Raw genomic sequence first — 27,722 nt, 5'->3', positions numbered from 1 at the left:
TGGCGCTTTTGAGCTTTACCCAAGACACCACTGACACAGACAGAACCAGGCGTCTCCAGGCGGAGGGAACCAAGAAAAGAGCTTAATTCTTTGGATCTCAAAGCAATGCTGTAGTTCAGCTGGGACTTGGTTTGTGCACAACGGCATTATGGCTATGATGTAAATCCAAATCATTTTCAATTATTGCTATCAGCTGCTGCTGTGCTCTGTGGGTGGGGAAACAGGACACAAAGAGTAAAAGGCAGATTCTGTCTTGAAAAAAATAAAATAAAAAAAAGGCCTAAAATCCCATGGGTTATTTTTGGTGAGTGAAAAAGCTGTTCTTTGAACTTCAAAACAGAAACTATGTGGTGGAGCTGAGATCTTATCGAGTTAGACTGCTGGAGATTAAAATAGCAAGCTGTCATCAGTAAAATGGTTTGAAAGGACTCATGATATATTTTGGTAAAATGGCGTGGAATGTTGAGATCCGTCTGGACATAATACACCAATTTCCGATGTCCTCCAACAGCCCAAAGGTTAAAGTGAACTGGACACTTTAAATTACTCACAGGTGTGAGGCAAAGTATTAAAATGCTTGCTGTGTAATGCATGGATGTTTATGTGTGTACACTATGTGTTGTCTACTGCATACTGGTATATATTTCAGCCCCTTTTGACACAAAAAAGGATAAATTGATGCAAAAAATGGATGGATAGATGTGAATGTGTTGTTTTGACTCATTTGCTGTGATGAAACACCGGGCTCCACATCTCTACTTGTGAATGCTGCTACCAGCTGCTCTCACTGGTCATTGGCTATCTATTGCAGGCTCAAACACAATGCTATAGAAACTAGGATGTCTTGTTCCCAACCATGAATCAGTTCAGCAATGTAGCCACTGCACTATACTAAAATCCTGTGATTTACATTTCTGAGCAGCAGCACTGTCTGCTAGGGTTTGTATAATCAGACCACCTTACCTTCTCTGAATGAGGTAGTCTTCCAAGATGTCCAAGCAGCGCACCATCTGGGAGAAGATGAGCACTTTATGCCCTCCTGCCTTCATTTTAGGCAGCAATTTGTCAATAAGGACCAGTTTCCCAGCAGACTGCACCATAGCCTGCAGGTGAAAGTCGATGGCAGTGGGGCTGTGTACTTCCCTGAAGTCCTCAAGGATCTTCTCCTCTGCCCCTAACATAGCAAAGACATGGATGTATCACCAATACTGGGTTTTACATGTCAGATTTTTTCTACATTAGAAGATTTTATTTATTGTCCACTCTCCATTTAAAAAGATCAAGTTGTATTTATTCATGAAAAACACATTTCGAAGAAGATTTGTAATGGTGACTTTGAGGTGTTTATGAAACATACAAAATATGAGGCTTAACTATTGAGCATATGCTAAAAAAATAGGCATCTGCAGATTTGGTACTGCTGACACTGGTTCAATAAAGACGCAAAACATTACTCTGCACAAAAATGCAAATACATATAAAATCTCTTGAGATTCTCATGGATTTCTCTGGGCAATATGCAAAGTCTGATGTCCTTGAGTTAGCAAATTATAGTGAGCACTTAAACTGCTAAAGTGAACCGATAACACCATGAGGAGGCTAATCTAGAAACTGTGGAAATGCAGACCCTCTGTTGTTTTTCCTTAACTATATATATATATATTTCAAACCTATTCAATTTTTCCCCAAATTGTCAGGTTTTCAGTCGCATCCTACCTTTGATGAGGTAGGGGTGGTTGCAGCACTTTCTCAGCTCCATCATGGTGTTGACCAGATTGGGCATATTTGCTTGGCCAGCTCCTTTAGCCAGGAAAGAGAAATTCTTCTCCAGGATGGCACGATAGTACTTCTTCTGAATGTTGGTGAGCTCAACCTCAATGATGGTTTCCTCTTTAGGAGCCAGCTTCTTCTCCACATCCTCCTTCAAACGACGCAGCATCATGGGCTTCAGGATACCCTGAAGCTTCTGTACCTGTGGGCCAAAATGATGACAAGACATTCATCGTTAAGACATTCAGCAGCTGCTTGTATACTAAACTCGCATTGGGTTACAAATGCTGTTCCTGGGCAGGATAAGAAGACAATTACAGTCTCATCATGCCACTACATTTTTTGATCTGCTTCTGTCTGTCTTTCACAACAAAGTTCAAATTCATTGTATTTCAGAACTGTTTTCAAGAATTACAGCAACAGCAACTCAGTGTCTGTACCAACTGAGAGACAACCTGTACCATCACAAGTGGAAATGTGGGTTTTACAACTGTAATGGGTGATGTAGGTGAAAAAAACTCCTAAAAGTAGACCATATGTCACATGGGACACCATTTGTATTTGTATGGTAATGATATTTTGCTGTGAACCACATCCGTAGTAGACATATCACTCTATGTCACTCCTGAAGCAGAGTCACTAAAGAATAATCTGAACCTATGTGTAGTATTTTATATCAAAGGCATTGCCATATTCATTCTGTTATTTATAGTTGGTTGAGCCTTAATATGTACTAAAAAAACACATTTCCCAAATCATAAGCTCCTGCTACAGTACAGCATCCCAGCTTAGTTACAACTACACCGCAAGGATTGGGCCAGCTTTGCACAACCAGCGTTCTTTTTGTTGATTACACGTACTGTACAGGACCTCGTTGAACATCAGTTATGGTGTGTGCTGAAATTGTGTCTTATAACAGCACCAGCAACTTTTACTATGAAAAGGATTACAAAATTCCACTGGCTGCAAGATTTAGTACCACGTGACTAGTGTGGCTGTTCCAGATATTTTTGCTTTCAACTGCACACCTCCATCATGTTTTAATGGTCTTTAATGGTCTTTTCTCTGAGCATCTCTTTAGTGCTGCTGGCTAAAAAGGAAATGCAAAACAGCAATATGTAGAAGGAGCTGTGAAAGCAGCCCTTTTAATGTGAGCAATTGTGCCAATGCGTAGTCCAACAATAAGTAGCCTAATACCCCATTATCTGTTATCATTATCCACCATGTGTCTGTGTTGTTCAAAATATCACTGTGGCCTAGTCAGAAAAAGCTCCACTTCAACGGTTCCACCTGTATTAACAGAATCTTTAGATCTAAGGATCAGTCTGTCTAAAGTGTCACTTTGGTTGTCCTTTCACAGAATTTGCCAATACTAAAAAATACTTTCTTTTAACAGTTGCAGCTAATGTGCCAAATATCGCAGCGAAAGTCCGATCTACGCTGTCTGATCTGATCTTGTGGCATTCAATTAGACGGTGGGTTCAATAATACAATATGTTCACTCTTCTGTACATTCAGAACATAAAAATGTTATTCTGCATATATCTGTGAGCTCACCTGCTCCTCAGTCTTGAGGTCACCAAACTCCTGCATGAAGGTGTTTTCAGAGGGGAAGCGTGCCGGCTCCAGGAAATGGAGCAGGCTGAAGAGCTCCTCAACTGTGTTCTGGAGAGGAGTCCCTGTCAGCAGGACTTTGTGCTCCTTGAAGAGGACAAGAGTTCAAATATAGAATCAGACAGGTTCAATTAAATTTTAATCTACAAGTAAGTCTTGTAGAGCACTAAGGCTACTTGAAATACGTGTAACTCCACAAACTGATGGTATACGTACCAGGTTCATGAGCTTGAACCCCTCTAGCAGCTTGCAGTTCTTGTTCTTCAGACGATGGGCCTCATCAATAATAACACAGCGCCACTCTATAGCGTTGAGTTCAGGGCAACCTCCTAGGATCATCTCAAATGTGGTAATAACAGCCTGGAACCTGTAGGCACCCCGTATCGCACGGCGCTTAAGACAAAAAGGGAAGACATTTCAGAGATGACACTCGTGATAATTATGACGGATGTATATACTGTATGTGAAGCATTTATTTTACTTTGAGTTGTAAGAAATATCCCCATTTATTAATTCCAATTACACAGATTGCACACCGAGTGTACAATGATTATGTCATTATTGAACTGTAAAATGGAGACTTCAGATGCGTAGTTCTTCAATGCACAGTTTGAGCTGTTCCTTTTGCCTGATAACACTAGGACCATAAATGTTTGCAGTCTTTTGTTGTTGACAGTCAATACATTCCTTTATTTTATTCTTACAGACAACCTGAAAACACACCTCTTGGTTAGGGAGCTATCTACAGTATTACCAGTACACGAGCACCCGCTAGTGAGTCTTTACGCTGTTTGTTTATTTGTTTTCTTGTTTGTCTGTCTGGGGAGGCTTTGCTTTACCCCGCCTCTCCATTTGTATCCATTGCCTTGACAACAGTCCTCGAGGGATACTCAGTTATCCAGTAACCCCCTCCCACAGCCAGCCAGCCAGCCAGCAGACTGCTGTAGAGGAGCCACTCTCTCTGATATGCCTGAGCAGCGTTGACAGAGAGCTCCCCTTGGGGGCTGCTATGACATCACAGGCTGCCTGGGAGACAGCCTGGTGGCGGCTCCACTCTGTTCTGCTCGCACTCGCCTTAATACCTCCTACGGTTCTTCTGAATACTAAGAGCTCCTAACTGCCTGCTGTGACACATCACATGGCCCGCCAGCCACAGAAAGCCTCTGCCCAAGGCTCACTAACTACCTCACAACCTACTTATTGTCAGACACGGGCCCCTGTTTGATTCACATTATATGGGGACATAGTATTTTAAGTTGGTTATTCATTTAAACATTTTCACTTCCAACACAGTGAGCACACTACATAAACAATTACATTTGATTTTAATATTCTACAATTCTTTTTGAAATGTTTGAAACAAGATCTGAACTCTTTAGCACTAACTTATATATATATACAAATACAGATTTTTAAGAAACATTTGCTGATATTATATTTGACACAATTGAAAAAGTTAATCAATAGTCACAAACAGTAAACATTTTCTAAAGATTGTTACACGCACAGCCTTAATAAAGACGTTTTTCTTTACAGACAACTTGTGCTAAACTGCCTGTTTCTATCTCTCTACAGAGGTGAGTTTTTTTCTTCTCAAACATTGTGTTCAGTGAGTTTACTGCAGTAGTACAGAACCGTAAAGTGTATCTGGGCTTTGTGTTACACGTGGTGATCACGAACTGCGTGGCTTTTCAATATTTGACTCCCATTGTTGAAAGCAGGCGTCGTATTTGAAACATATCATTACATTACTCACTGGATTTCATGTTGCTGACAGTGCTGCTGTTTTCTAAAAAGCACTGTGATTATTTTAATAGAAGTGAATCACTGCTTTCCACTCTAAAGGTAAGCACAGCAGTATTTCTTACCACTTGCCTGTCCTTAAAAAGGAAAGATTAGGTATGTCAGAAATAACTAAAAGGCCTCTCAATCACCATCATTTTGTTTGTGTTAGAAAAGTGACACAAGCTGGATGCCCTCTTGTGAGTATACATCTGACTCTTGCCCAGCTCCTCAAGGCTTTTTCTCAGGAATAAACAGCCACTGTGGTGACAAAACACAGAAACACCACTAGGGGGAATGCTGAGCTCTTTCTTAGAACATACAACACTGATAGCTGCACTGCCACACACCACACCTAAAGAACCTAAAATAATCTATTATTTGTTAAAGCTTTTTTGCATTTGACAAGAAATGTATAACCTATAATGAAAGTGCATTCACTGGGGCCATTTGCAAAGCTGTCAATCTTGTTACCCTTGTACTCTTACTTGAAAGTAATAGTAAGCCTTTCATTATAGAGATTACTTGATGGAATAACAATTTCACAGGCTACAAACGGGCACAGATTTCTGCAGACGTTTGCTTTTTTGCTTTTACAGGAAAACACTGACAATGGTGTGGACTATAGTGTATAGTGGAGTCTAGCTGTACTGATAGAAAACCCAAGTATTAAATCCACTAAACACTCTTAACATCCAGCTCACACAAATGTACACTCTGTTGTATTGGGAGGTGTCTCATTTAATACATTTCCTAAATTGATTAATATGGAATATTTCTTCAGCTTAGCTTGACTCTACTTATCCCCTTCCCTATAAGCGTTCCATGCACAAAGATAGCTCAGCCCCCATTTACCTGTGCATCCCTGAAATACATCTCATACTGCTGGAGCATCTGCCTGCTGATCATGCTTCCATGGTAGACGATGACATTGAGGTGGGTCCAAGTGCGAAACTCGCGCTCCCAGTTGGCGATGGTGGACAGTGGAGCAATGATGAGAAAGGGGCCCTTGATGCCTACGCGATAGATCTCTTCTAGGAATGTGATGGACTGAATGGTCTTTCCCAGTCCCATCTCATCGGCCAGGATGCAGTTACGTCTGACGAGTGGAAGGTAACAAAGGTTAGAAGAGAAAAGGTGTGGACACTGTTGTGACAGAATAAAAAGAGAAAAGAAGAAATGGTTTAAGAAAGTTGATGAACCGCTTGCATATTGTGAGCGCCTGTGTAAAACTAAATATTTTATCTCTGGTGTGTACAGCATAAGTGGATGTGTGGAGGTGAGGGTGTTTACAATCTAACTAGGCTGCCATCTCAGGCATTATGCCTTCATATCACTAAGACAAAGTGCTGTGCATTCATAGCAGGATTTTTTGTTGCATGTGTTCTTAAACTGGTTGATTAAAAAAAAAACAGAAAGTAAGGAGGCCCAACAGGAGAAAAGGAAAGGGAGTGACACAAGGAAAATGCAACACTCCCATGATAATAAAAGAATAAACAGCAAACAACAGAGGAAAAAAACGACATCATCAGCAGTAATAACAGACTAAAGATATGAGATACAACATAACAGCAAATACAACTGCCTCTGCTGCGTGGTGTACTCCGGCAAACCATTTATTCAGCTGTCCAGTGGGTGGGGGTATTATGTCTTGATGCTAATTGCAACGTGCAGATATTCCCACTGGCCTCTTAAGCAGCTCTCTACTTTTGATGAATCTCTGTGCGTAGGCATACACAAACTCTCGCATGCTCACACATAACAAAACCAATTCCCAGGGTTAATGCAAGCGCACTGACACCGTGTACTCCAGATGTACAGCGCAGCGCTTCTTTTGTGATCGTGGGCGAAGAAAAGCAATTGTTGTTGCAGCAGTGTGCACCTTGACAGGAAATTTGACTCTCCACACAGGCCTCACCAAATAATGTGAATACAGCCAAATCGCAGCGTGGTCCACACACAGGATACAAAACAGGAAAAGTCATTCAATATTCATTATCTGCAGTCCTAATACACAAAGAAGACTTTTCTTGAAATACAAAATGTCTATGTGCAATCAATCAATAAATATACTGTAGTATTCTGCACTGAGAGATATTTCCGTTCTTTAGGCTATCGATACTGATAGAAACGGGGCCGACAAAATAACAGAAACACCTATTTCTTTATCAAGCAAAACAGTTCAACAGAACCACAATCTACATCCTTCTAAATGACCATACAGCAGAAATAACATGTCTGCAAAACAAGCAAAACTGAATACTATAACCTTGATGAAGTTAGGATGTATTGGAGGCTTGCTGTGTTTCACTCAGCGATTCTTTTTCCCATTCAGTTTTAGCTTGGCATACTAGTAAACAGGCAACTGAGTGTACATTAACTTATTTATTTTAGATTAGTTTTGCATTGATTTCAGCTGTAATTAGATTATATTTGATTTGAAAAGCAGTGTAATTTTATCAGTTTTACAATACAAGTTTGACGTTTTGCCTAACCTGCTCAATCATGAATAGCTAATCTATGTTTACAGAACATCAGCATCAAATTTGGAGACCAGGCTATCTGAAGAGGCAAGACATCAGACTGTCAATACCCTGCAGTATAGCTACCCAGAGCTGTACATATTGTGTAATGTGTGCGCTTCTCTCTTAAGATTAAGATGTTTTTGAAGTTACTTGCAACTGGAGATATTCAGCAGGAGGTCTAATATTGAGCTCCAGATTTATCTTCCAAGGGTGTCACTTACATTACTTACTTGCTAACAGTTATCAAACAACTTGTGCATTTTTTTCACAGTATAGAAGACTAGAAGATCACGTCACTTCTTATCACCGCTGTGGTGTCACACCTGCATGCCCTGGTCAAGATCAGGGTTGCAGATATCACAACGACAAATTCACTGCAGCAGTACACAAGGATTTGGGGTTATTCTTAGTACGAGTGAGCTTCAGGTCTGTACAGGTCTGCATAGACAGCAGGTAAAACTGACCTGTTATACCAGTTGAAGAGGAGCCAGTTGACCCCCTCTAGCTGGTAGTCCCTGAGGCTGTTGCCATTCCTGTATTCCCTCGACTGCTCCCTCTTCTTCCACAGATTAGCTGGGGGCCGGTCCTAGATGACAAAATGAAGGGGTAAGTTTAGATGTCAGATGTGAAATTAACTCTACACTTGTATTTTGAATGAACAGATTCCTACAGAATGTAAATATAATGTATAGAAAAGTAATAGAGATAAAAGAGTAAAAATTGTTTTAAAGGTACAAAAGACAAAGAAGTGCAGAGTGGAGATACATGGAGTGGAGCTTAGAAGACTCCAAAGAAATAGGCGTGATTAAAAGCAGAGCAAAGGCACTGAAACCAACGTCCAGTCGAACCTTGTCACACCAGCAGAGCCACAGGATAGCATGACAACCATGTAATGTTGCATGTGATATTTTGGAAATTGGTCTAAAACTTGTGTGGAACCATTCCTGTCATATACAGCACTAGGCGAATGGCGGTGAGCATTTAAATGCATTTGGTTCTTTATTGGGAAACAGGTGCTGTAAAGATTGACCCAAATGTAAACTATTGAACTGAACAAAGAAGTGAAAATGATAAGAAGGAAAGAAAACATTTTTAGCAAGTCTTAGCAGTACAACAAACACAACTGATCATGTGTAGTCTGATTACTACAATACACTATAAAGACAATAATACTTGCAGTTCCCTGCATGAGGACCCGTAAGTTATGCTGAAAAACACTGTTCTTTCTTTGATACCAGTTTATTTCTTCCTTCCTAAATTTTACCTTTTAGATTCTGTTCTCTAGATCTTCTGAGTCTTTATTTGGAAAAATCCTCGGATAAAAACAGTATTATTTTTACCTTTTCAGTATAAGCATCGTTCACTGATGTTGCAGTGAGTGACAGCAGGTGTTTGTCTTTCAAGTTTCTTCTCTTTACTGTGTGAATGAGGTCTTTCCTAGATGAGTTTAATGTTTGGCTGATGATGCCAATTAAATTCACCATACAGTACATGTTTGCACACGCTGTGTAAACACTTATTTACCAAAGATTCCACTACATTTCTGAAAACAGGGGAATACCCTTATTAGCACTTCAAAATACAAGCAACCAAAGAAAACACATATATACAGCATGAGAGTGATAGAAAAATAAAAAATACAGTGATGACTGAGGAATGCTGGTAGGCATGGCTTACCATCCTGCGTGAGTCTGGCTTGGCTGCCTGCAGCTGCTCAAACTCCTCAATCTTGCTCTGATCTACGTCGTCCTTCAGCTCCCAGGTGCTGTCCTCATAAGGCAGAGAGCACCACTTCACCAGGTAGTATACCACTTCCTGCAGCAGGCAGAGAAGAATCAGCACTGGAAAAGACTAGAGCGAGGCCAAGCTTTGCTTTTATAATATTAACAAAGGCTGCGAGGCAGCCCATTAGGATGGCCTTGGGCATTTCTAAGATACAAAGACATCGCTACAGTGGAGAATATACTGAAAGGAGCACAACCACAAAAATGAGAAAAAAAAAAGAGTAAAACATGTTCAGCAATGCTGACACAAATACGCACACACACTACTCATGTATGTGAATAACAAATGAAAGAGGATTCCCTTTACCTCTCCAGTGTCTTTGTCCTCACAATACGACACCTCCAGCACTCTGTCTACCTCTACATAGTCAGGGTTAAATGGATCCTCTTCCATCTGAGAGAGACAGGAAGAAAGACAAAAGGGAACGGGAGAGATCGAAACGGAGAGAATAAACCCAAGTGCCCACTCACCATCTGGAATCTGAGCTAAAAATCACTACTGTATCAACTGATTGAGCAAAGACATTCAAATATATGCACACAGATGTGCCTGCCCACACAAACCAAACGTAAAAAGTGCATTGAACATCCACACACAATAGATAAATATGTGTACACTTAGCACATGTGTGCTAAAAATCATCTAATTATGCAAACACACACCTGCTCATAGCAATGCCCAAACAATGTTATCCACAGACAGTATTAAGCATGTCCACAGACACAAAACACAGTCATACAGCCTTACATCTGCAAAGAAGAGTGCCCTCTGTGCTTGTTTCATCTTGAAGCGTTTGATCTTCTGCTGAATCCTCTTGTCCTTCTCCAGCTGTTGCTCTGTGGCCCACTCACAGTGTAGATAGGAGCTGATGACCGCACACACACACACAAACAGACTAGGGTGAGGAACCCTGAAAAACACCTTCCAAACAGCATCTGGGGCATTTGCTGTGGCCAGCAGGTGTGATCACAGATTGCAGATGTGGTCACGGAGTCTTTCACTGGAAGCTGTCTGAACTGATCTCCTCAGTCATATTTGTTTTAGAAAATTTCGAGTGTGACATTCATATTTTTATCCTTTTCAGCATTTGGCTAAGAAGTAAGAATATGATCTGGCTGATGACAGATTATCTGTCATGTGGAAAGAAATGATTTTCTCTGAGAAGCTGAGTATGGCTCATAAATCCTAAATTCCAAAAACTTTCATACTGACACTTTGCTGTGTGAATGAGCTGGAAGTTTTATTAATATTCCTGAGTTCACATCGGAAAATTAATTGTTGTGAAATTTCATGAAAACACACACACACACCAACACTGAAAGCCGTCCAAGGATGTCTGTGATGCTTGTATGCTTTTGCAATCACAGGCATACAAGCTTGTGATTGCACAAGTCCTTATTCAGCATCGTTTTACAAAGCCTTCAGGACATCTGCTTTCTGTTTTGGCCTAATTTTAGTTTTAAAAAAATTGTTATAATTTAGGAAGATTAGTGCAACAGCAGTGTCTGGAACAGTGTCTACAAACAGATCACACACTTATTGGAATGACTACAGGCAGCGTTTATTTTTACAAAGTTCTTAAGAAAATATCACTAACTACCCAGAAGGTACAACTGAATAAAAAACTTACTAGTTTTTGTATTTCACAAAAAACTCCTCCACTTCGACCACCACTCCTGGCGAAACCTACAAAGAGGTTTAAAGTGACAGAAAAATATAACAATTAGGAGCAAAGACTTCATTTTTTCATAGCCCTACAATAAATAAAAAATAGCACAAAGATTAAAATATCAAGTTTAAAATGCTCAGAACCTGCCAGACAGTGTTAATTAAAAAAAAAATCCTACTATCAAGCAATGAAATTATCAGCTTTTAATAAAACGGGAGCAACAATTTGCCTCTTAGAATCACTGAAAACTAGCAAAAAATGACAGTGGTAATTAATTACCTCCTTCTTAGTGATACGAGAAGACATGATTTTGTCAACAACAGCAGCATCCTCCTCAGTGGGATTCTCCTACAAATGCAGTGGACATGAAACATTTAATGTCAACAGCTACTACTGATTCCCCCCAGCATGAAGCTGCATAAACGTCTTCATAACACAAAAGCCACACACAAGAGTCTGTCACATCCTGTGCGAATCGCAAATCCCTCAGGCGAATGTGTGATAACATAAATAAAACTGACATGTGACAGATTTAGACAATGGGAAGTGGGGTGGAACTCTTCCACAATATACAGTACTTGGAGAAAGATGTTTTTGAGCAGAGTTGTCTCCACAATACTCCCTTCCTAATTTCTCTGCTATTGCATGTAAATCATTAAAAATGCCCACTGAATATGTGTCTTTCCTCTTTGTGCAGGCTTACTGCAGGGGTCCTGGTTTGTACGTCACAGCATGATGGTGAAAAGAACAGGCTGTTCTGCACTTCAGAGGCTGTAGTCCTGTTGTTCTTCTACAGAATGAAGTGTTCATGTTCTTCAATTTGTGAGTGAGGCTTCTTCAACAATATCCATGCCACAAACAATCCTTTATCTTTGTAAGTTAACAATACTTTAAAGAGTTGCAAGCTTTGTCAGCAGTTAAATCAATTTCTCCTACATTCTGCACTCAGGAACAATATTGTCCTCAATTTTGGAAATAAAGGAATTTAAATTCAACCTCTTAGCAAAAAGACACTATAGACAGAGCTACTTACAACAAACAGTTGAACAGCAGGTTCCTTGGATGCTGCAGTGTTGGATTTCTTGGCTTTGACAATAACCTTGACTTCCTCATCGGACAGCCTGGCCTCCAGCTCTTCAGCATACTTCTTTCTCTTCACCTGGCGATTAGACCGCCTCTTCTAGAAAAAGAAAGACAGGGACATTTACACACAAAAAAGAAAATCAATCTTGAGTGCTTCATAAATCAAATTCAAAACATCAAAAAAAAAAAATGAGTTCAGGATGTAAGTTGGGTTACCTTCCCTCAGTGGTTGTCAAAGAATAATACTTTTTTTAATTTAGACTGCTTTATTGTCAAGGCTCTGAGTTGTTTTGTCAAGATTATTTACATTGAATTTGAACTTAATGTAAATCAAAGTAACAACAGCAACAGGTAGACACTGTGGTTAAGTAGGTGGTCAAAATTGCTCTTGTGTAAATTCCTGGCTATCCCCCTGACATTTTGTATAACATCTAGAGCTTCAATATAATGCACAGCTCAAATTATTTTTAGAAAGTAGCATTGAGATAATCTGTCAGATTTGGAGCAATTTCGTTCTCAATATCACAGCAACTCATGAGTTATAATTGTCAATGTGTGAAAAACATGAATGGTAAAAGCATTCAACATCAACAGTCACAGATTTCCATACTGAAAATGATAATATGGGTTCTCCCTTTCAACAGGTCATGACCCAACATAACCCATGAATGACCAAACATAACCCATGAATGACCCTGTTAAATTTCCATTAATCAAGCAGGAAATCCAGAAAAAAACACCATACATACTGCAAATGAGACAAATCAGAAACGAGAGCGCTTTAAAACCCAGCTTCTTTCTATTCCTTCCTGTCAAGCCTTTATAATTATCACATGCGTGGGCTGCTGTATCCTGCATCAATACATGAACCCCTCCTAATGATAATATGTAGTTAATTAGGAATAAATGCCATTGAGCCAAAGTTAATTAGGTGTGCAGCATAATATCCCTGTGGAGATATACCCTCACATCCACAAAGCCAAGCTGACCAGAAGCTGGAGAGTCAAACCTGCCACATGCCACGACAACAGGGCTGAACCCCTGAGGAGACCACGCTTCTGTTCTGTCGGCCGCGTTACCTCGACTTCTGCCACACGATCATCCTAAATGAGTCATCAACAGACTTTTTTAATTAAGGCCAGGGGCGCCATTTAACGAGTGTAATTATATCATAGGATGTAGTCCGGATAGGACTCAAAAAGACGAGGAAGAGGTGGTGGGGCGTAAGAGGAGACGAAGTCCTTTGTCAGCCCTACTCATTCAGACATGTCACTTGTCAAAAATCTGACAGGACTCAGCAGCGAGTAAAGAAGAACACAACTCAGAATTGTGTTGTAACAGCTGACTTCAGATGTCATCACTACTATTATCACAATTACTCAGATTACAAAAAAAAAGACGCAATATTGCTGTGATATGGTCATAATAAATACTAGACAGCAATTACCCATGTAAACTATGAATGCAAGCTTTTTGCTTGGTTTTGACTTTATGGCAGCATGTGTCCAGTCTAACTTTATATTGCGCTCTACAGAATTAGTTCTACCTGATTATCTACATTGAAGTAATCCCACCTTTCATGATAAATTACGCAGCTGAGCGCTTCATAAATTCTCTTAGAACATCTTTAAACATTTTAAGATGAGATCATAAAAAAGTACAGATTTTTCATAAAAGAAATATTTATTTCACTCGCAAATTTCAGCTAATTCTTTTAATAACAAAAAGTGTGATCAGTGCACCTATAGGTAAGGTAAAACAAGGTAGTCTATAAATATTTGGACAATAATGTGGGACTACTCAACAGGTTTAATTAAGATGTAACTGATACTCATCGCCTGTCCTTTTCAACCTTAAATAATCTCAAATTCAAGAGAGCAGTATTTAATTTTCCACCAGAATGTAGCTCTAATTACTCTGACTTTGAAAAAAAAAACAAGGAGACACTTCAATTTCACTGGCAGCTGTTTCTACACTTCCTTTCACATTAACAATTTTGAATAATGTTGAACACAATGCAACTTGCCATTAGTGTTAAATTTAGGCATCTGTGTGCATGCAGAAGTGCTATTCTTGATGTTTTGACCTAGATAATTTCTCTCCGCTGTCAGTTTTCTCCATCATCAACACAGATAAGAATGTGTACTTGAGATAGCCACCCACTGAATGACCTCCACATGAACCACAGTCAATCCTTCCAGGCTCAAACTAAAGCTGCAAAGCTTTCCTCTATGCTCGGCAGCAGTGTGAACAGTCAGGTCGAGGACACCACTTCACTCGCTCACTTCTATCAGAATGTTAACAGACAAAGAGCCAGCCTTTGCCTTTGTTTTCTCACTGCAGCGGTGACACTACAGGCAGTAACGTAACATCACGTCTGAATAAAGTGAGGAATTAAAGCACAGTGAAAAGTAGATTAATTTCCACCTAAAACTCAACAGTTTTCTCACAGTTTAGGGTTTATATCTTAATTTGACATAGCGTGATGAAATACACCACATGTGCTCCAAAGCATTAAAGCTCTAGGTACACTAATAGTGGACTTGCACGGTGTGTGTATATGTCTTTATGTGTTCATTTGTGAGTGTGTGTAAATGCTGAAACTTACAGAGTCGTCATCTTTAGGAGTGTGTCGAGGAGGAGGGTCATCATCTGACTCCTCTGAAGAGTCTGGCTTTCGCTTTTTCTTCTTTCCAATCTTGATGACAATTTTCCTGAGGGAGAGAAAGACACACCATGAATACAATGAAATGAAGGCCAGAGTAATAAAAACCTGCTCCAAGTGTATAATGTTTACCACGCCACTGTTTATAGACATATTCTGGGTTGACAAATGCCTTGAAGATACAGCCCAGAGGCAACCGGTCATCATCTCCAGTCCTTAAACATTTGATTTGAAAACAATAACGTGATTTTACACATATTTTCAGAACCTAGGCATCTTCAACTCTGGTGTTTATGAATGTCAAAAATAGCATCAGAGTCCATCTCAAATAACCAAGAACTCAGGCAATTGTGCGACGCCCTACAAAATACTTGGGGGAGAAATGCGTTTACTGTGTCAGTATCACACAATTTTCACACAATTGCATGCACAAATTGCATGCAAAAGCATGCACAAATCATGTGCGGCATAGAACCAGAAAGAGGGATTATGTGCTAAAATGACAGTGAATTTGGAGAAACGTTTAATTTGTCTAACTCAAACTGCCAAAGCCTCATATTAAGAGCATCTGAGATCTCTTGGTGAAAACCGAATTCTTTGCAGCAGCTCTTCACAGCAAAAACCTTAAGGCAAAGAGAACTGGCATTCATTCCAGAAAAAAGTTATTTTGCTCTCAATCTACATTCAGGCATGTTAACTGCTTCTAAGTAGGTGGATAAGGAACTGTTTGGGTGAAAGGCTGTCTGATGGATTCTAAGAGAAGGCTAGATAGGCATCCAAAACCATTTGATCATTTGACTGCAGACTGCACGTGCATAAGTCCCTGAAGATTTCCATCTGTACACATTAAGATAGAGTAGTCATGGATTTTTTTCTTGCTCAGAATAGGCTTTTGGGGGTTGACTACACATGATACTGAGCATGAACACTCTGCATACAGTAAAGGAATGAGTCCCGGTTTGTATATTTAACAGAGATTACTGTATTTTCCTGCCATTTCATACTTTATGATTAACAAAAATGTCTCTTCTGCTTGAGGAAATTAAACTCCAATTAACACGAATAGTTAAAAACTATTTCTTCTTATTTTGGTGCCTGCAAGTTTCTTTTGCCGCTGGATAGAACTTCTTTGCAGAGTACCTATAACCTCTTTCTTGGGGGGAAAAAAATTGTCTTTGCAAGGGAATCCTCGGTCATGTTCACAGATCTACTTCAGCTAGACTCCAGTCCATCATAAATAGAGGCAACTGAAGCCTTATATCTGGTAAGAATATCTCTCTGTACAGCTGTCAGCATGCAGTTTTAAACCCTGACATGCATACAACTACAGCAGTGAAAGGATTATAGGGAATGCTTGCAAGAGTTGTCAAAAATGTCTAACTTTCAATGTATATCGATTCTGAATATTTTAATATGAAACCGTTTCAGTACTCATTTTCCACAGACTAAACACATTGATACCAGCTACATGTTCTTCCTCTGTTCAAAAGAGGCAACACACACAGGAGGATACTGCATTGAAGTTAGAAACTGCAGAATCGTGACTACACAAATGCTTACATGTATCTTAATGCTCACAAACGGCGCTGCATTTGTTTATGCCATTAGGAATTCAGTGCTTTGCTAAAGCTCCTACATATTTTGCAGGGTTTTTTCTCACTAAAATACCTTTGGTAGTTTGTCAGTGGTAAAATTCTCACCATCGGCCTGATACACATTTATAGTACCAAGACAGACTACTAAAATGTTTATATATCAGGAACCCAAATATCAGCAGGTTGCACAATGAACTGACACAAGCTTTTACTGTTTTGCTAGTGCTTTAGGCTTTAACTTTCTCTTATTTTTTCCACACACTGTCACATATTATTTTTGTGACCTTTCCACATATATTCTTTCACCACTTATGCAGACACTTCCTATCTTGCACTTCTCCACATGTATTATCTCTTGCAAGTCACAAGCGGCGCCAAGTCTCTAGCTTGGTGTGATATTAATGGTGGAAAAAAAGAGAAAAAAATAGACACACACACATACATATATATATATATATATATATATATATATATAAACATTGTTGTCGTACTAACAAACAAAGCCATTTTTCCTTCTCACTCTCCAACAATGTTGCATACACAACAAATCCACCCCCTCCTTCCCACGAAGAGAAACAGCCTCTGTGCGCCACACATGCAGTCACAGCCCTATTCAGACATGGTGCATGAGCAGGTATGTCTCTAGTGGGGAGGATGTCCCCGTGGGGCTTGTTCATATGAGATTACATTAGAGGCTGAACAAAGATTCCCACACTAGCTAATACCTTCTCCCGTTAACCGCCAATCCTTCAGTTAGACTGTCAGCAAATCATGTCTTTAGACACTCGGTATCCACTAGACAGAAAGTCAACTGGCTAAACAATATGCAAGTTTAGTAAGAAACAATGACTTGACTTGTTAAGAGAGCAATTTGACCATTTAAAGGTTTAAGATATTTTTTATCCACCATTTCCAGTTTTGTCACCATTTCTCCTCCAAGATATATCAATTCTGTTTAGATACATCATAAACGGACTTATTTCTTTTTCCCCGTCACAATCTTAGAAATCTTCTTACCATATAGAGGTAAAATAGAGGAACAAAACAACACTGACTGCATTGTATTACAGTGCAATACATTAACAAAAGAACAATAAATTCTCCAGTTCTCGTCTAACTTGAAGTGTCAGATCTTTTTTCAACTTGATTTGGGTATTGGAAATCTTTCCATTCAGTTAAGTAAATACTGACAGTTCCTTAGTCTGTGTGAGTGGAGCTGAAGCAGTGAACTCTAATCCATGTGCTGAATGACAAAGGTACATCACGTGGATAAAACACACACACACACACACACACACACACACACACACACACACACACACACACACACACACACACACACACACACACACACACACACACACACACACACACACACACACACACACACACACACACACACACACACACTAGAAGAGACTCAGAAGATCTTTACATTTTTTACCTGATTTCTACAGTTAAATACAAACAGAAATAAACCCATTTTTTAAATAAAATCTCTGAAATAGTTAAGACAGTCTTCAGACCTGATCAGCTCGTTCAACTTCACATTCATAGCAACATTTGGTCAAAAATAATTTAATGTCCCACCCAAGGCCTAACTAACGAAAAAGTTGGATTTGGTTATTTGAACTAAAGACTCTCCAGAACATATTAACATCCATCCATGCACCTATTATAACATTTGCGGAGAGCAAAAATAAGCACATTTGTCCAGCAGCACCATGTGGAAGAGCTGTCCCCTCTGCTGGTGTTCCTGCCCCCTATGGATGATATTACATTTCACAAATCCTCTTGACAATGACACTTAATGGTTGCCATGCAACATGCCCTTGGGACTGCATTTGGCAATGTGGGCTGGAATGTTCATGATGACATCATTTCCTGTGAAAAACAACACCAGAACATGTCCACTGACACTATGAATGGCTAGGCAATGTGCCAAGTCAGTGACACAATGTAAGAAGATAAATTAACCAGCTGTGACGCCCAGAAAAATAGGAAAAGAAAGGAAAAAAATATACTAAGGCAGCTGAATGGGACAGAGCACTATTGACTAAATAAAAGCTGGCTGTGATATGGACCTTGCAGAATAGCAGTGTCACATCACCAAGCAGCACCTCAGCTGCTAACAGCCTATAACAGAGCTAAAACATCGCTCTGATTCCCATATGGGAAAACTTGAACTGTGAAACGAGACACTTGAGGGCTGTAAAATCATCAATTGAGCCAGAGACAGACAGTGCGGACAGAATATTGACAGTGATGCGGTACCTTTGTACTGACATCTATTACATACCACACTGAATTAAAAGTATACATTCTTATTTCACTCACCCGGACACACACACAGAGAAACGCACAAAGCATAAACCACATCTGAGTGAGGGTTCCAGCCTGTTCCACCCTGCTGTGGCTGAGACACAGGACCACCCAGCATTTACTAACAGTGGTGCTAATGTACATGCTTCCTTTGACTGGATAGCCTTCCCCCAAGCTAAAATATACTGCATTAACTCTAATGATAGGGAGGAAAGTCAGACTTTTAAATCAACCTCTCACTGATAAAAAAAGAGGTTAAGCAGTCAGTTTTGCTCTTCAGGGTCCATAGTCAAGTCTCCCTGATGTGAAGAAGTTTTGCACAGGCTGTATAAATGCCACAGTATGACAGAAATTATATCCACTGACCTACGTACTATAAAGTAGTTAACTGCCTGGCCAAGCTGAGAGGCAAATTTTGTCAGGCAAAAGCTAAAAAGAATACTAAGACAGTTTGGAAAGCAAAATTTATGTACTGCATAATACTGCATATATGGAAAGTGAATATTAAACCCTGCAAGACAGAGTCTGATGGTCATCTCTTCTAATATGACAAAGAAGCAGGAAACCTGCACAATGTATTTAGTAACAGATGCTAACCAGTCACAGAGACACATGGGACATGTAGGAGTGAATACATCAGAATGTATCAGTATTGTTTAAGTAGTAATACAGCATGCTCTGGGTGAATTATGTCGTACCTACAACACATCCAGGTCCCCAAGTGTAACATACTTTGAAAGAAAGATACATATGCACAAGTTGTATGCCTCCCAATATTCTACTTCACACAATTCACAAGAAAAAACACCACGCTGATGTGAAGTATGCTCAATTTAGTCCTCCTATGTACTTTCTTCTTTTATGCAAACCTGCTTTAAGAACTAGGCTAGGATAAATGAAGGAGAGGGAGGTAGGGAATACAATTGCAATACAATGTCTTTTAAAACCAAGAGAATGAAAAAAAATATCATCAGAATTATCTGTCAACAGAGCCAGGCAGAAAACTGTTGTGCTTCTGTATTCTAAAAGTGTAAAAGATCTATTTTGTGCAAATACAATCCAGGTCTGCGCCTGTGACCTAATTAGAAAACTATAACTAGTATCCCACAAGTAAGAGTGGAGCGGTCTGATATTTTGAACCTGACAACACTACTAGTACACAGTATTAGGTATCATTTACATATATATTTTAGGTATCTTGTTGACTCTTATTTGGATAACAAATTTTGACTCCAAATAGCAGCCCTTGTGAAATTACTGTTGTTCTTACATGATCCAAATCTTGACACCTCTATGACTGATTGAGGCTAACTATAGTTGTCTTTTGTGATAATTGCTTTATCTAAGGCAAAGAAATGAAAGGAGGCTTTTCTATTATTAAAAAGTAGAAGACACAAGGAAGCTGGTGTGTTCACAGCAGTTACACTGCACTTGATTTATGTTTAATGATTTTAATACCATAACTGAAATTTCTTTCAAAAACTTATGTTTAAAATATGTTTCATTTCTGGTATTTTTCTAAGCTATTCTTTAAACTTATTCCTTCCCTGAAATGTTGCATCTTATTTTGTTCATACAGTTTCAGATACCATAATGAACATCTTTCGTTGACTCCACCTAATGCTTTTACCCACAAGAAGCCTATATTTTTCAATTTTAGCACTGCACACTCTTCTCCACCTTGTTTCATCTTAATACTTTAAGATACAGCCACCTGGATGGGGCCGGCTGCCATTAATGTTTTTACTGATGGAGATGAAAATGATTTATTTGCCTCTCCATCAGGACTTTAAGAGGCCATCCTCTAGACATAATCTTGCATCTCTAATTAGACTACAGCTGCCCCTGATCTGACTTTACGGAGTGATCCCCGATGATAGGCTACCACAAGCCTTTCCCTCAGAGTAATAGGCTAGTTTCTGTTCAAGGATTTCTTGGCTCCCATCCTCCTATTGTGCCAAATAACCCCCATCCGTTGTCCCCCCAGTATTGTCCTGCCCTACTTGGCATGCCGCCATTGGGAGTGTATGTGTGAGAGTTTGATTTTAATAGAATCAAGACTGGAGAGTGCTTTGCAGACCAAGGCTGCACTGTGGTGCTTCAGCATGTCAGAGAAACCTTCATCGTTCTATAGTTGGTCTACCTCAGACATTAGGATTGTGTCTGAGTTATCCTCAGCATTGCTGTTAAGCGTGCGCCGTGCACGTGTTTGTGTGCATTTCTCGTCCTGAGGGGCATATTGACACAGTAGTGCTGGTCTTTGTCAGGAAATCCCCCTTCTTATGAATGGAAGGCTATAATCTCAGTGCCACATAACACAACTGGAAACAGTAGTAACAGCACCATCAAGGCCCCTCTCAAAGACAAATACTGTATCAGCACAGAGCACATGGCCACACGGGATTTCTGCTATATTCAGCAAACATTTAAAAAACGGGCACTACTCTCACATGCACAAAACACAGACACTTACAAACACATTTGCAATAAGACATGCACAGACCCACAAACATGTTTATATATCACACGGCAGCACACGTGAACATGTAGACATTTGCACACTGCAAGGGATTAACTAGGAAAACAATTAAAAAACAGCTTTAGCCTTTCCTAATGAAAAAAGTGAGGGAAAAGAGATTAGACGGCTAGCAGGCAAGCACTGAAATATGAACAGCTATACGCAGCAGCATATACACTAGACTTAAACCTCCATTTTCTATCATGTAATTGATCTCACAAGCACCATTTTGTTTGATATTTCCCTGCTACCATGCTGCTTTGTAGTATCAGCATATTTAGAACATGCCTGCTCACAGGAAACATTGGATGCACAGCTTTGAGCATGCTGGAAGAGCCAAATTTGTACTAGGAAAAAATGTAAAGAGGAGGGGGAGGGAGAAACAAAAAAAAAAAGGGAATGAGCGGCACAGTGTTTTCATCCGATGATTATGAGGGTATTTTTCAGCAGGTAGGCTGCCTGGAAAAGCAAATTCCAGCCCGTTGAGACCTGTGATCGGTCAAGCCTAGCTTGTAAAATAACCCTTGCTTCTCCCAAAGGTAGGATATGTTGGTTAATATAGTAATATTGGAAATGGAAATGCATAAAGCAGATACAGGTAGGTCTGTATCCACTGTAGGAACAGTAGGAACTAAAACCTACCAGTGTTTTAGTTGCATTTGTCAAGTTCGGGCTCCTGTAGAAGATAAAAAACTGAAATACTAGTATTCACACAAATGTCTTCTTCTCAAAACTCAGTTATATGTGCTGCATCTACTTTATATCCTAATTTATTTATACAGTGAAATGCAAGCCCAGTCGTCACCCTCCCCAAAACTAAGATGACATCTTGACTACACCTTCAATACCCAAGGCCCAGTATCTCTCAGTGAAAACATATTTTTTGAAACAGACTGTGAGGTGAAAAACTAATTTTTTGATCTTGAGCTTTAAGTTTGTACTGCACCAACTATGACAAGTTAAAATGTTAGCTGTTGAATGTTGTTGTTTTGCACTGATCTCACACAGTTTCCAAATCTAAATCCAACAGTCTCTGATAAAACTCAGTTTCCATATTTTTATGCACAATGAGATCCTTAAAGGCAAAGCTGCTGTTAGTTTTTCTTGATTTGCATACTGACATTATACCAAATTTCATCAACAATGTCCAAACCCTGAGTAATTTTATTCAATGCAATCTGTTAATGGCATCAGTATCCCACTAGTAGAGGAGGAAACAACACACGATATGTGAGGGCATACAGAAGACAGAGGAAATCTGTAAACTACCTAGTTAGCCACTCTGTTGTTTTTCTTCTCATTTAATAGTTTGGTAATGCTTATTTGCAAAGGATTCACATTACTTTAAAATCATGATTTTGAGGTACTAGACTTATCTAACAGTAAGTTAGCAATAAAGATTATGATAACTATTGGAGCTTGTATATTTACCAACAACATTTCCGACAAGAAACGCAGCAGAGTTATGTGACGATCGACATACGTTTGTCTTTCTATGAATCTGTTTGCCTGTGAACAACATTACTCAAAAACAGACTAACAGATTTGGATGAAATTTTCATGGAAGGTCAGAAATGACACCAGGACCACCTCATTAGATTTCTGGCAGTGATGCAGTGTATAGTATGGATCCACAAATTTGTTCAAGGTTTCTGTATCATTGCAAGATAGCGGAACAGCGTCACTGTAGCTATGACAACAAGTGAACACTATGTCAGCTGGTTGCATCAATTTTATTTATTTATTTAGTTTGTCGGTATATCTATATTAAATGGCCAGATTCTATGTTGCCATGATTTCTGAATACACAAATTAGGGAATGAACAGCCTTGGCAGAGTACTGCGCTCTGAGTGTTTCTCTTGTAACTATTTGTCATTCCGTTCTAACTTGTATATATGTGATTAACTGTGATGTCATTTATTCTTTAATAAATGATGTCTTCCATAAGAAAGATTTCTGTGTGATTCACACCAGATACATTTTCATCACACTATAAGCATTTGAAGCTGCAGGACGAACACCTGCAGTATTTTTTTAACAGATGATGCCGAGTTTTTCCCCAGGGCTACTTCCCCCTCCAGCAGCAATGCAGAAGGGCTTGTTGATGTTTTTGATTTTTCATGCTTTTGGAGCTTATTGTTTATAATTAAGCTTTGATGAGTCACAGTGATTAAAGTCAGTTTAATGATAAAGAGTGTTATCAACCAAATTTCATAGAACTACTTTCCATAATAGCAGACTTTAATGTGCCACATTTTGCTTTGGTTACATAAAACATTGGTTTCAACTTTGGTAAAGGAAAATTTTGATGTGGCTGTGTTTTGTAAAAGACCCCTGATAAACGGATAAAGAAAACAGACAAATGTGGGAACATTTTTTTAAACTGGATTCTTCTTGGATATGCATCATGTCCACCTGTCACAGCGGCTGGTGCATCCATATTTTAATCAGCTGCTTTCATTTATGTTTCTCATCAGGCAGATTTTCCATATGATGATACGACCCCTAATTTGCTTGACGGATAGAGCAAACCAGCTATGTAATCCAGACAACACTAGGAAAAATAGAATTGATTCTACTAGAAAACTAGATAGTAATGACAGCATAGTGGTTTCAGAGAAACAGACCGTTAAGTACACAGACAATTAGGATATTAGTCTTATCTCAGGCTCCACTCCCTGCTTAAAGAACAGTGGGATGATGCAATGGAAGAATGAGCATACACTCAACACCAAATACACACATAACCTCAAGCTTTCTGAACGCTGGCCAGTACACACCCTCTACAGAGCAGAGGCTGAAGTAATGACTTTAGTGGAAGGTTAGTACCTCTGCAGCCGAGATGCATTAATATTTTATGGGGAGATCCTAGGCGGCGCATGCATGTGAACAGAACACTCCTCCGGTATAAATCTCTCACCAGAAGCTTCTTGTCATCATGTGTGCAGTCTGTCTCAATGAACACCATTCTCAACACAACAGCAATACATGGCTATCCTTCACTACATCCGCACAGACACACATTCCAACAACATATACGCAGACTAACAAAATAAACAGAGAGCAGTCTTTGTTAGAAAGCCGTAGTTCTTAACATGCTAGAAAAGTAGTAAGTCATATATAAATACATAACGCTGTATGTAACACATGTCTAACATATTCTCTCGTCTAAACACAGCATTTTGTACAGGACCTTGGTATAACCCCAACCCCGCTCCATTAACAACTTTGTGAACTTGGCTGAACTTTCAGCTATCAATGCCTCAGGTTAATGAGGAGAAGGCCTTGATAGGAACAGTGAAGAAAGAAGCAAAGTCCACAGTAGAATTAAGAACATCGCCACACACCCACAGCCGTGATGCAAGTACACTTTTATGGATTATACATTTGAAAAAGAGTCCTGTGAGTCCATCATAAAAATGTAAATGACATCATTAAAAATTCACAGCAGCAGATGATCCCCTAACACTGTTACTTACTGCTACAACAGTTACAGCCAACTCAGTGTTGCTTTACGGTGGTATGTTTGTTCTGCTATGCTAAAAAGCTTCCTCCTGTCTGCGTTATGTCCACACATAGTAACTCCCTGTTTTTTTATGAAGTTATGAATTTCAGTAAGTTAAACTGGCATCTGCCTACTGTTTTATCAAAAGTCTAAAAGCAAGTGTTGAAAAGCAGAGTCATCTCGTAATCAGGTCATCTAGTGTTCAGGCCAATATGATAAAATTTATGTTTTAGATCTTACTACATTAGAGTAGAGGCATGAGCCTCAAACTGATCATGTTCCGATTTTCACGATTAAAGGACTAGAACTGCCTACCTCAATGAAACCGGACTTAATGGTTTTCAAGTGCAGCTCTTCCAAAAAATGTGCTCCGAATTTTCCTTTCTTCAGTTTCTACTTCTAATTGTAAAAAGTGAAGACTAACAGCAATATTTCAAGATTTTCTGAGCTTTGAGTTCTCACACCTCATATGAAGTATTCACACATTCCCACAAGCCTTTTGTCATATACAGACAGCTATACGTCATTCCCACATTTGCATGAAGGCCTTTTGAATTGGACCTGTTTTTCTCACTTGCAAGAAATGGAAGAGAGGGGCCTAGAGTCAAAGGTGCATTTTAAACAATCACTGCGGTCTTTTAAAGTGGCCTTAACTTTAAACTATAATTTTACTAAATGCAAGGCCTAGTGTGGCATGATTTATGGAAAAAAAAACATAATCATGATTTTTTTTTACCAATAGTGAGTTCACAATTTTTTACTACAATTAATCATTGACTTCAGGGACAAACTTTTTTTTTTGCACTTTCATATTAAAATAAACAGAGTACTGCTATGTAATGTAGTTTAACATTAATTCAAGCTGATGCAAAAATCTCTGCATCAAATAAAGACTGGAAATAGGTTTTTTCTATGCCTGAATTCAATGCATCTCCTCGAGGCAAAATATAAATTAAATTGAACCCAAAATGCCACACCTGTAAAACACCTGCTTATCAATAGACACTACAGTTTACCGATGCTTCCTAATCACCTCACATGCAGGCTATGCTAGATGCTAGCTATGTGCTGCTATCTGCAGCACACACAAATCAAACAGGTGTGCAACCATAAATTATTTCTATTGTCAGATTTACCCAACTTGAAACCATGTGATCTTATCTACATGTTTTCTATGTGCTGAGTTTTGTATAAGTAGGGCATACTTTTTAAAGGTCAATAGCACAGTCGATCGTGCACATTTAACTGTGGGAAATCAAGAACGTAAAAAAATTCAATTAACTGTGCAGTCCTACAAGACCTATTCTAAATTTACACCATTTTAAGGTTTGAGTGCTTACAAATGTGTGTCATACATCAATTCAAGTAAAGCAAAGCTTAAGTCACACAATGTTTAAAGTAGAAATGCATCTTTCAAACTTTACTAGGCTTTACTGAAGTTGGTTCAACACAGCATAATAGCATTAATACGAACCTCAGCTTGAAGGCATGTGGCTATGTTGAGAAACTGAAACTAAAGTTGGTTTAGAAAATAAAGATTTATAGAGATTTTTCTCTAAGATTTTGCTATAAAAGGTTGATTGAGACAATATTAGGCTCCATAAGCAAGCTTTGCTGCTTGCATCTTGATCTGATGCTTTCTTCACATGTAGGCTAGGTATGGTTTCTTAGGTCACACAGCACATTGCCTTGGAGCAGCTAGGATTGTTATCTGTGACACCTTTGAATAACAGATTGTGGACAAACTGTTAGCTGCCCTTCAAGACTAACAAGTCTTAGATTGCATTTGATTAACCGCTGATGGTTTTATCAACTGTGTGTCCACAGATGCAAGGTGGTTCGGAGGGAAACACATCTGTGTGTACGCTGACTGACCAAGCTGGAATGAAGCTTCCTGATCTTAAAAGTGTTGCATATCAAAGGTAAATAGCCTGATCAAACAGAACTTTAACTTAATGATCACAACAGAGCTTGTTCAGAGATTCTACCAGATCAACAATTCTTTGGTTAATTGAACACCTGATACACCAGAGTTACTACGAGCATCACCAGACAAATTCCTCCAACTACAGCAGGACTGTATCACATTGATGAATGCCTCCATCATCTCAATATTCTCCCAAACAGCCGTGCTGCCACAACTTTGTAATTATCACACACACACACACACGCACACACGCACACACGCACACACGCACAAGCAAAATCCATTATCTGCTACAGCTTTTCTCCCTCTGCCTGGCTCATCTAATTATTAATCAACGCAGCTGCCAGTCAGTTATGATTGTTGACCATTGTCGGTCACTCTCACTCTAGGTCTCAAAAATACAGGCGTTCTCGGTGCTGGTTTAAAACTAATAACGCTTTTCAGCTGCACAATCTGACATTACCATATTTAAACATTCCCCTGTTCCTTCGTCTCCCTGCCTCTGCCTTAACATCTGCACTCGCTGATATTTTAATAGCTTGTGTTGGGTGTGGCTTATAGCTACACACTGCTTATGGCAGTTAAAACAGGGGGGATGGGAGGCGGATTACGGTATCTATACATCAGCACTACTTGCCCAAACATACGAGGCAGCACTGTCTCACATGTAAATGCAGTCTTTGTTTGCTCCTCCCATGCTTATGCTGATGACTGAGCCCGGTTTATGGTTGTGGTGTGCAGTACATTCTGTTGAACTTTGAGCTTCCATCTTGGCAACCACAGGCAGAAAATGTATGCTAGTAAAAAATGTACCAACAAAATCAAGCAGCACACAAGCAGGCTAAATCAGCAAAATACACTACTGCAGCCCTATAGTCACACATACTGAGAAGACACTGTGTATTGTTAAACACAATATAGAATTTTAATTACTAAGTAATAGGGCTTTGATTCTAAGCTC

General features: G+C 39.3%; 1 protein-coding gene across 7 annotated transcripts in view; it reads right to left on the bottom strand.

Annotated features, from left to right (window-relative positions):
- chd9 (chromodomain helicase DNA binding protein 9) overlaps positions 1 to 27,722 on the bottom strand; it is a 77,143-nt gene that overhangs the window by 19,015 nt on the left and 30,406 nt on the right. For all 7 annotated transcript variants that reach the window (XM_022195368.2, XM_022195452.2, XM_022195532.2 and 4 more), the window contains 13 exons: positions 14,837 to 14,942; positions 12,179 to 12,325; positions 11,425 to 11,493; positions 11,107 to 11,162; positions 10,224 to 10,341; positions 9,783 to 9,869; positions 9,369 to 9,506; positions 8,156 to 8,277; positions 6,022 to 6,265; positions 3,601 to 3,777; positions 3,328 to 3,471; positions 1,717 to 1,972; positions 964 to 1,174 (listed from right to left, as the gene is read on the bottom strand). In XM_022195368.2, coding sequence (XP_022051060.2) covers positions 964 to 1,174; positions 1,717 to 1,972; positions 3,328 to 3,471; positions 3,601 to 3,777; positions 6,022 to 6,265; positions 8,156 to 8,277; positions 9,369 to 9,506; positions 9,783 to 9,869; positions 10,224 to 10,341; positions 11,107 to 11,162; positions 11,425 to 11,493; positions 12,179 to 12,325; positions 14,837 to 14,942 — 1,875 coding nt within the window. The remainder of the gene's footprint in view (positions 1 to 963; positions 1,175 to 1,716; positions 1,973 to 3,327; positions 3,472 to 3,600; positions 3,778 to 6,021; positions 6,266 to 8,155; positions 8,278 to 9,368; positions 9,507 to 9,782; positions 9,870 to 10,223; positions 10,342 to 11,106; positions 11,163 to 11,424; positions 11,494 to 12,178; positions 12,326 to 14,836; positions 14,943 to 27,722) is intronic.

The sequence above is a fragment of the Acanthochromis polyacanthus genome, chromosome 2, assembly GCF_021347895.1.
Source record: "Acanthochromis polyacanthus isolate Apoly-LR-REF ecotype Palm Island chromosome 2, KAUST_Apoly_ChrSc, whole genome shotgun sequence".
Taxonomy (NCBI): domain Eukaryota; kingdom Metazoa; phylum Chordata; class Actinopteri; family Pomacentridae; genus Acanthochromis; species Acanthochromis polyacanthus.
The sequence above is the reverse complement of the archived record's forward strand: the minus strand, read 5'-3'. Positions and strand labels throughout refer to the sequence as shown.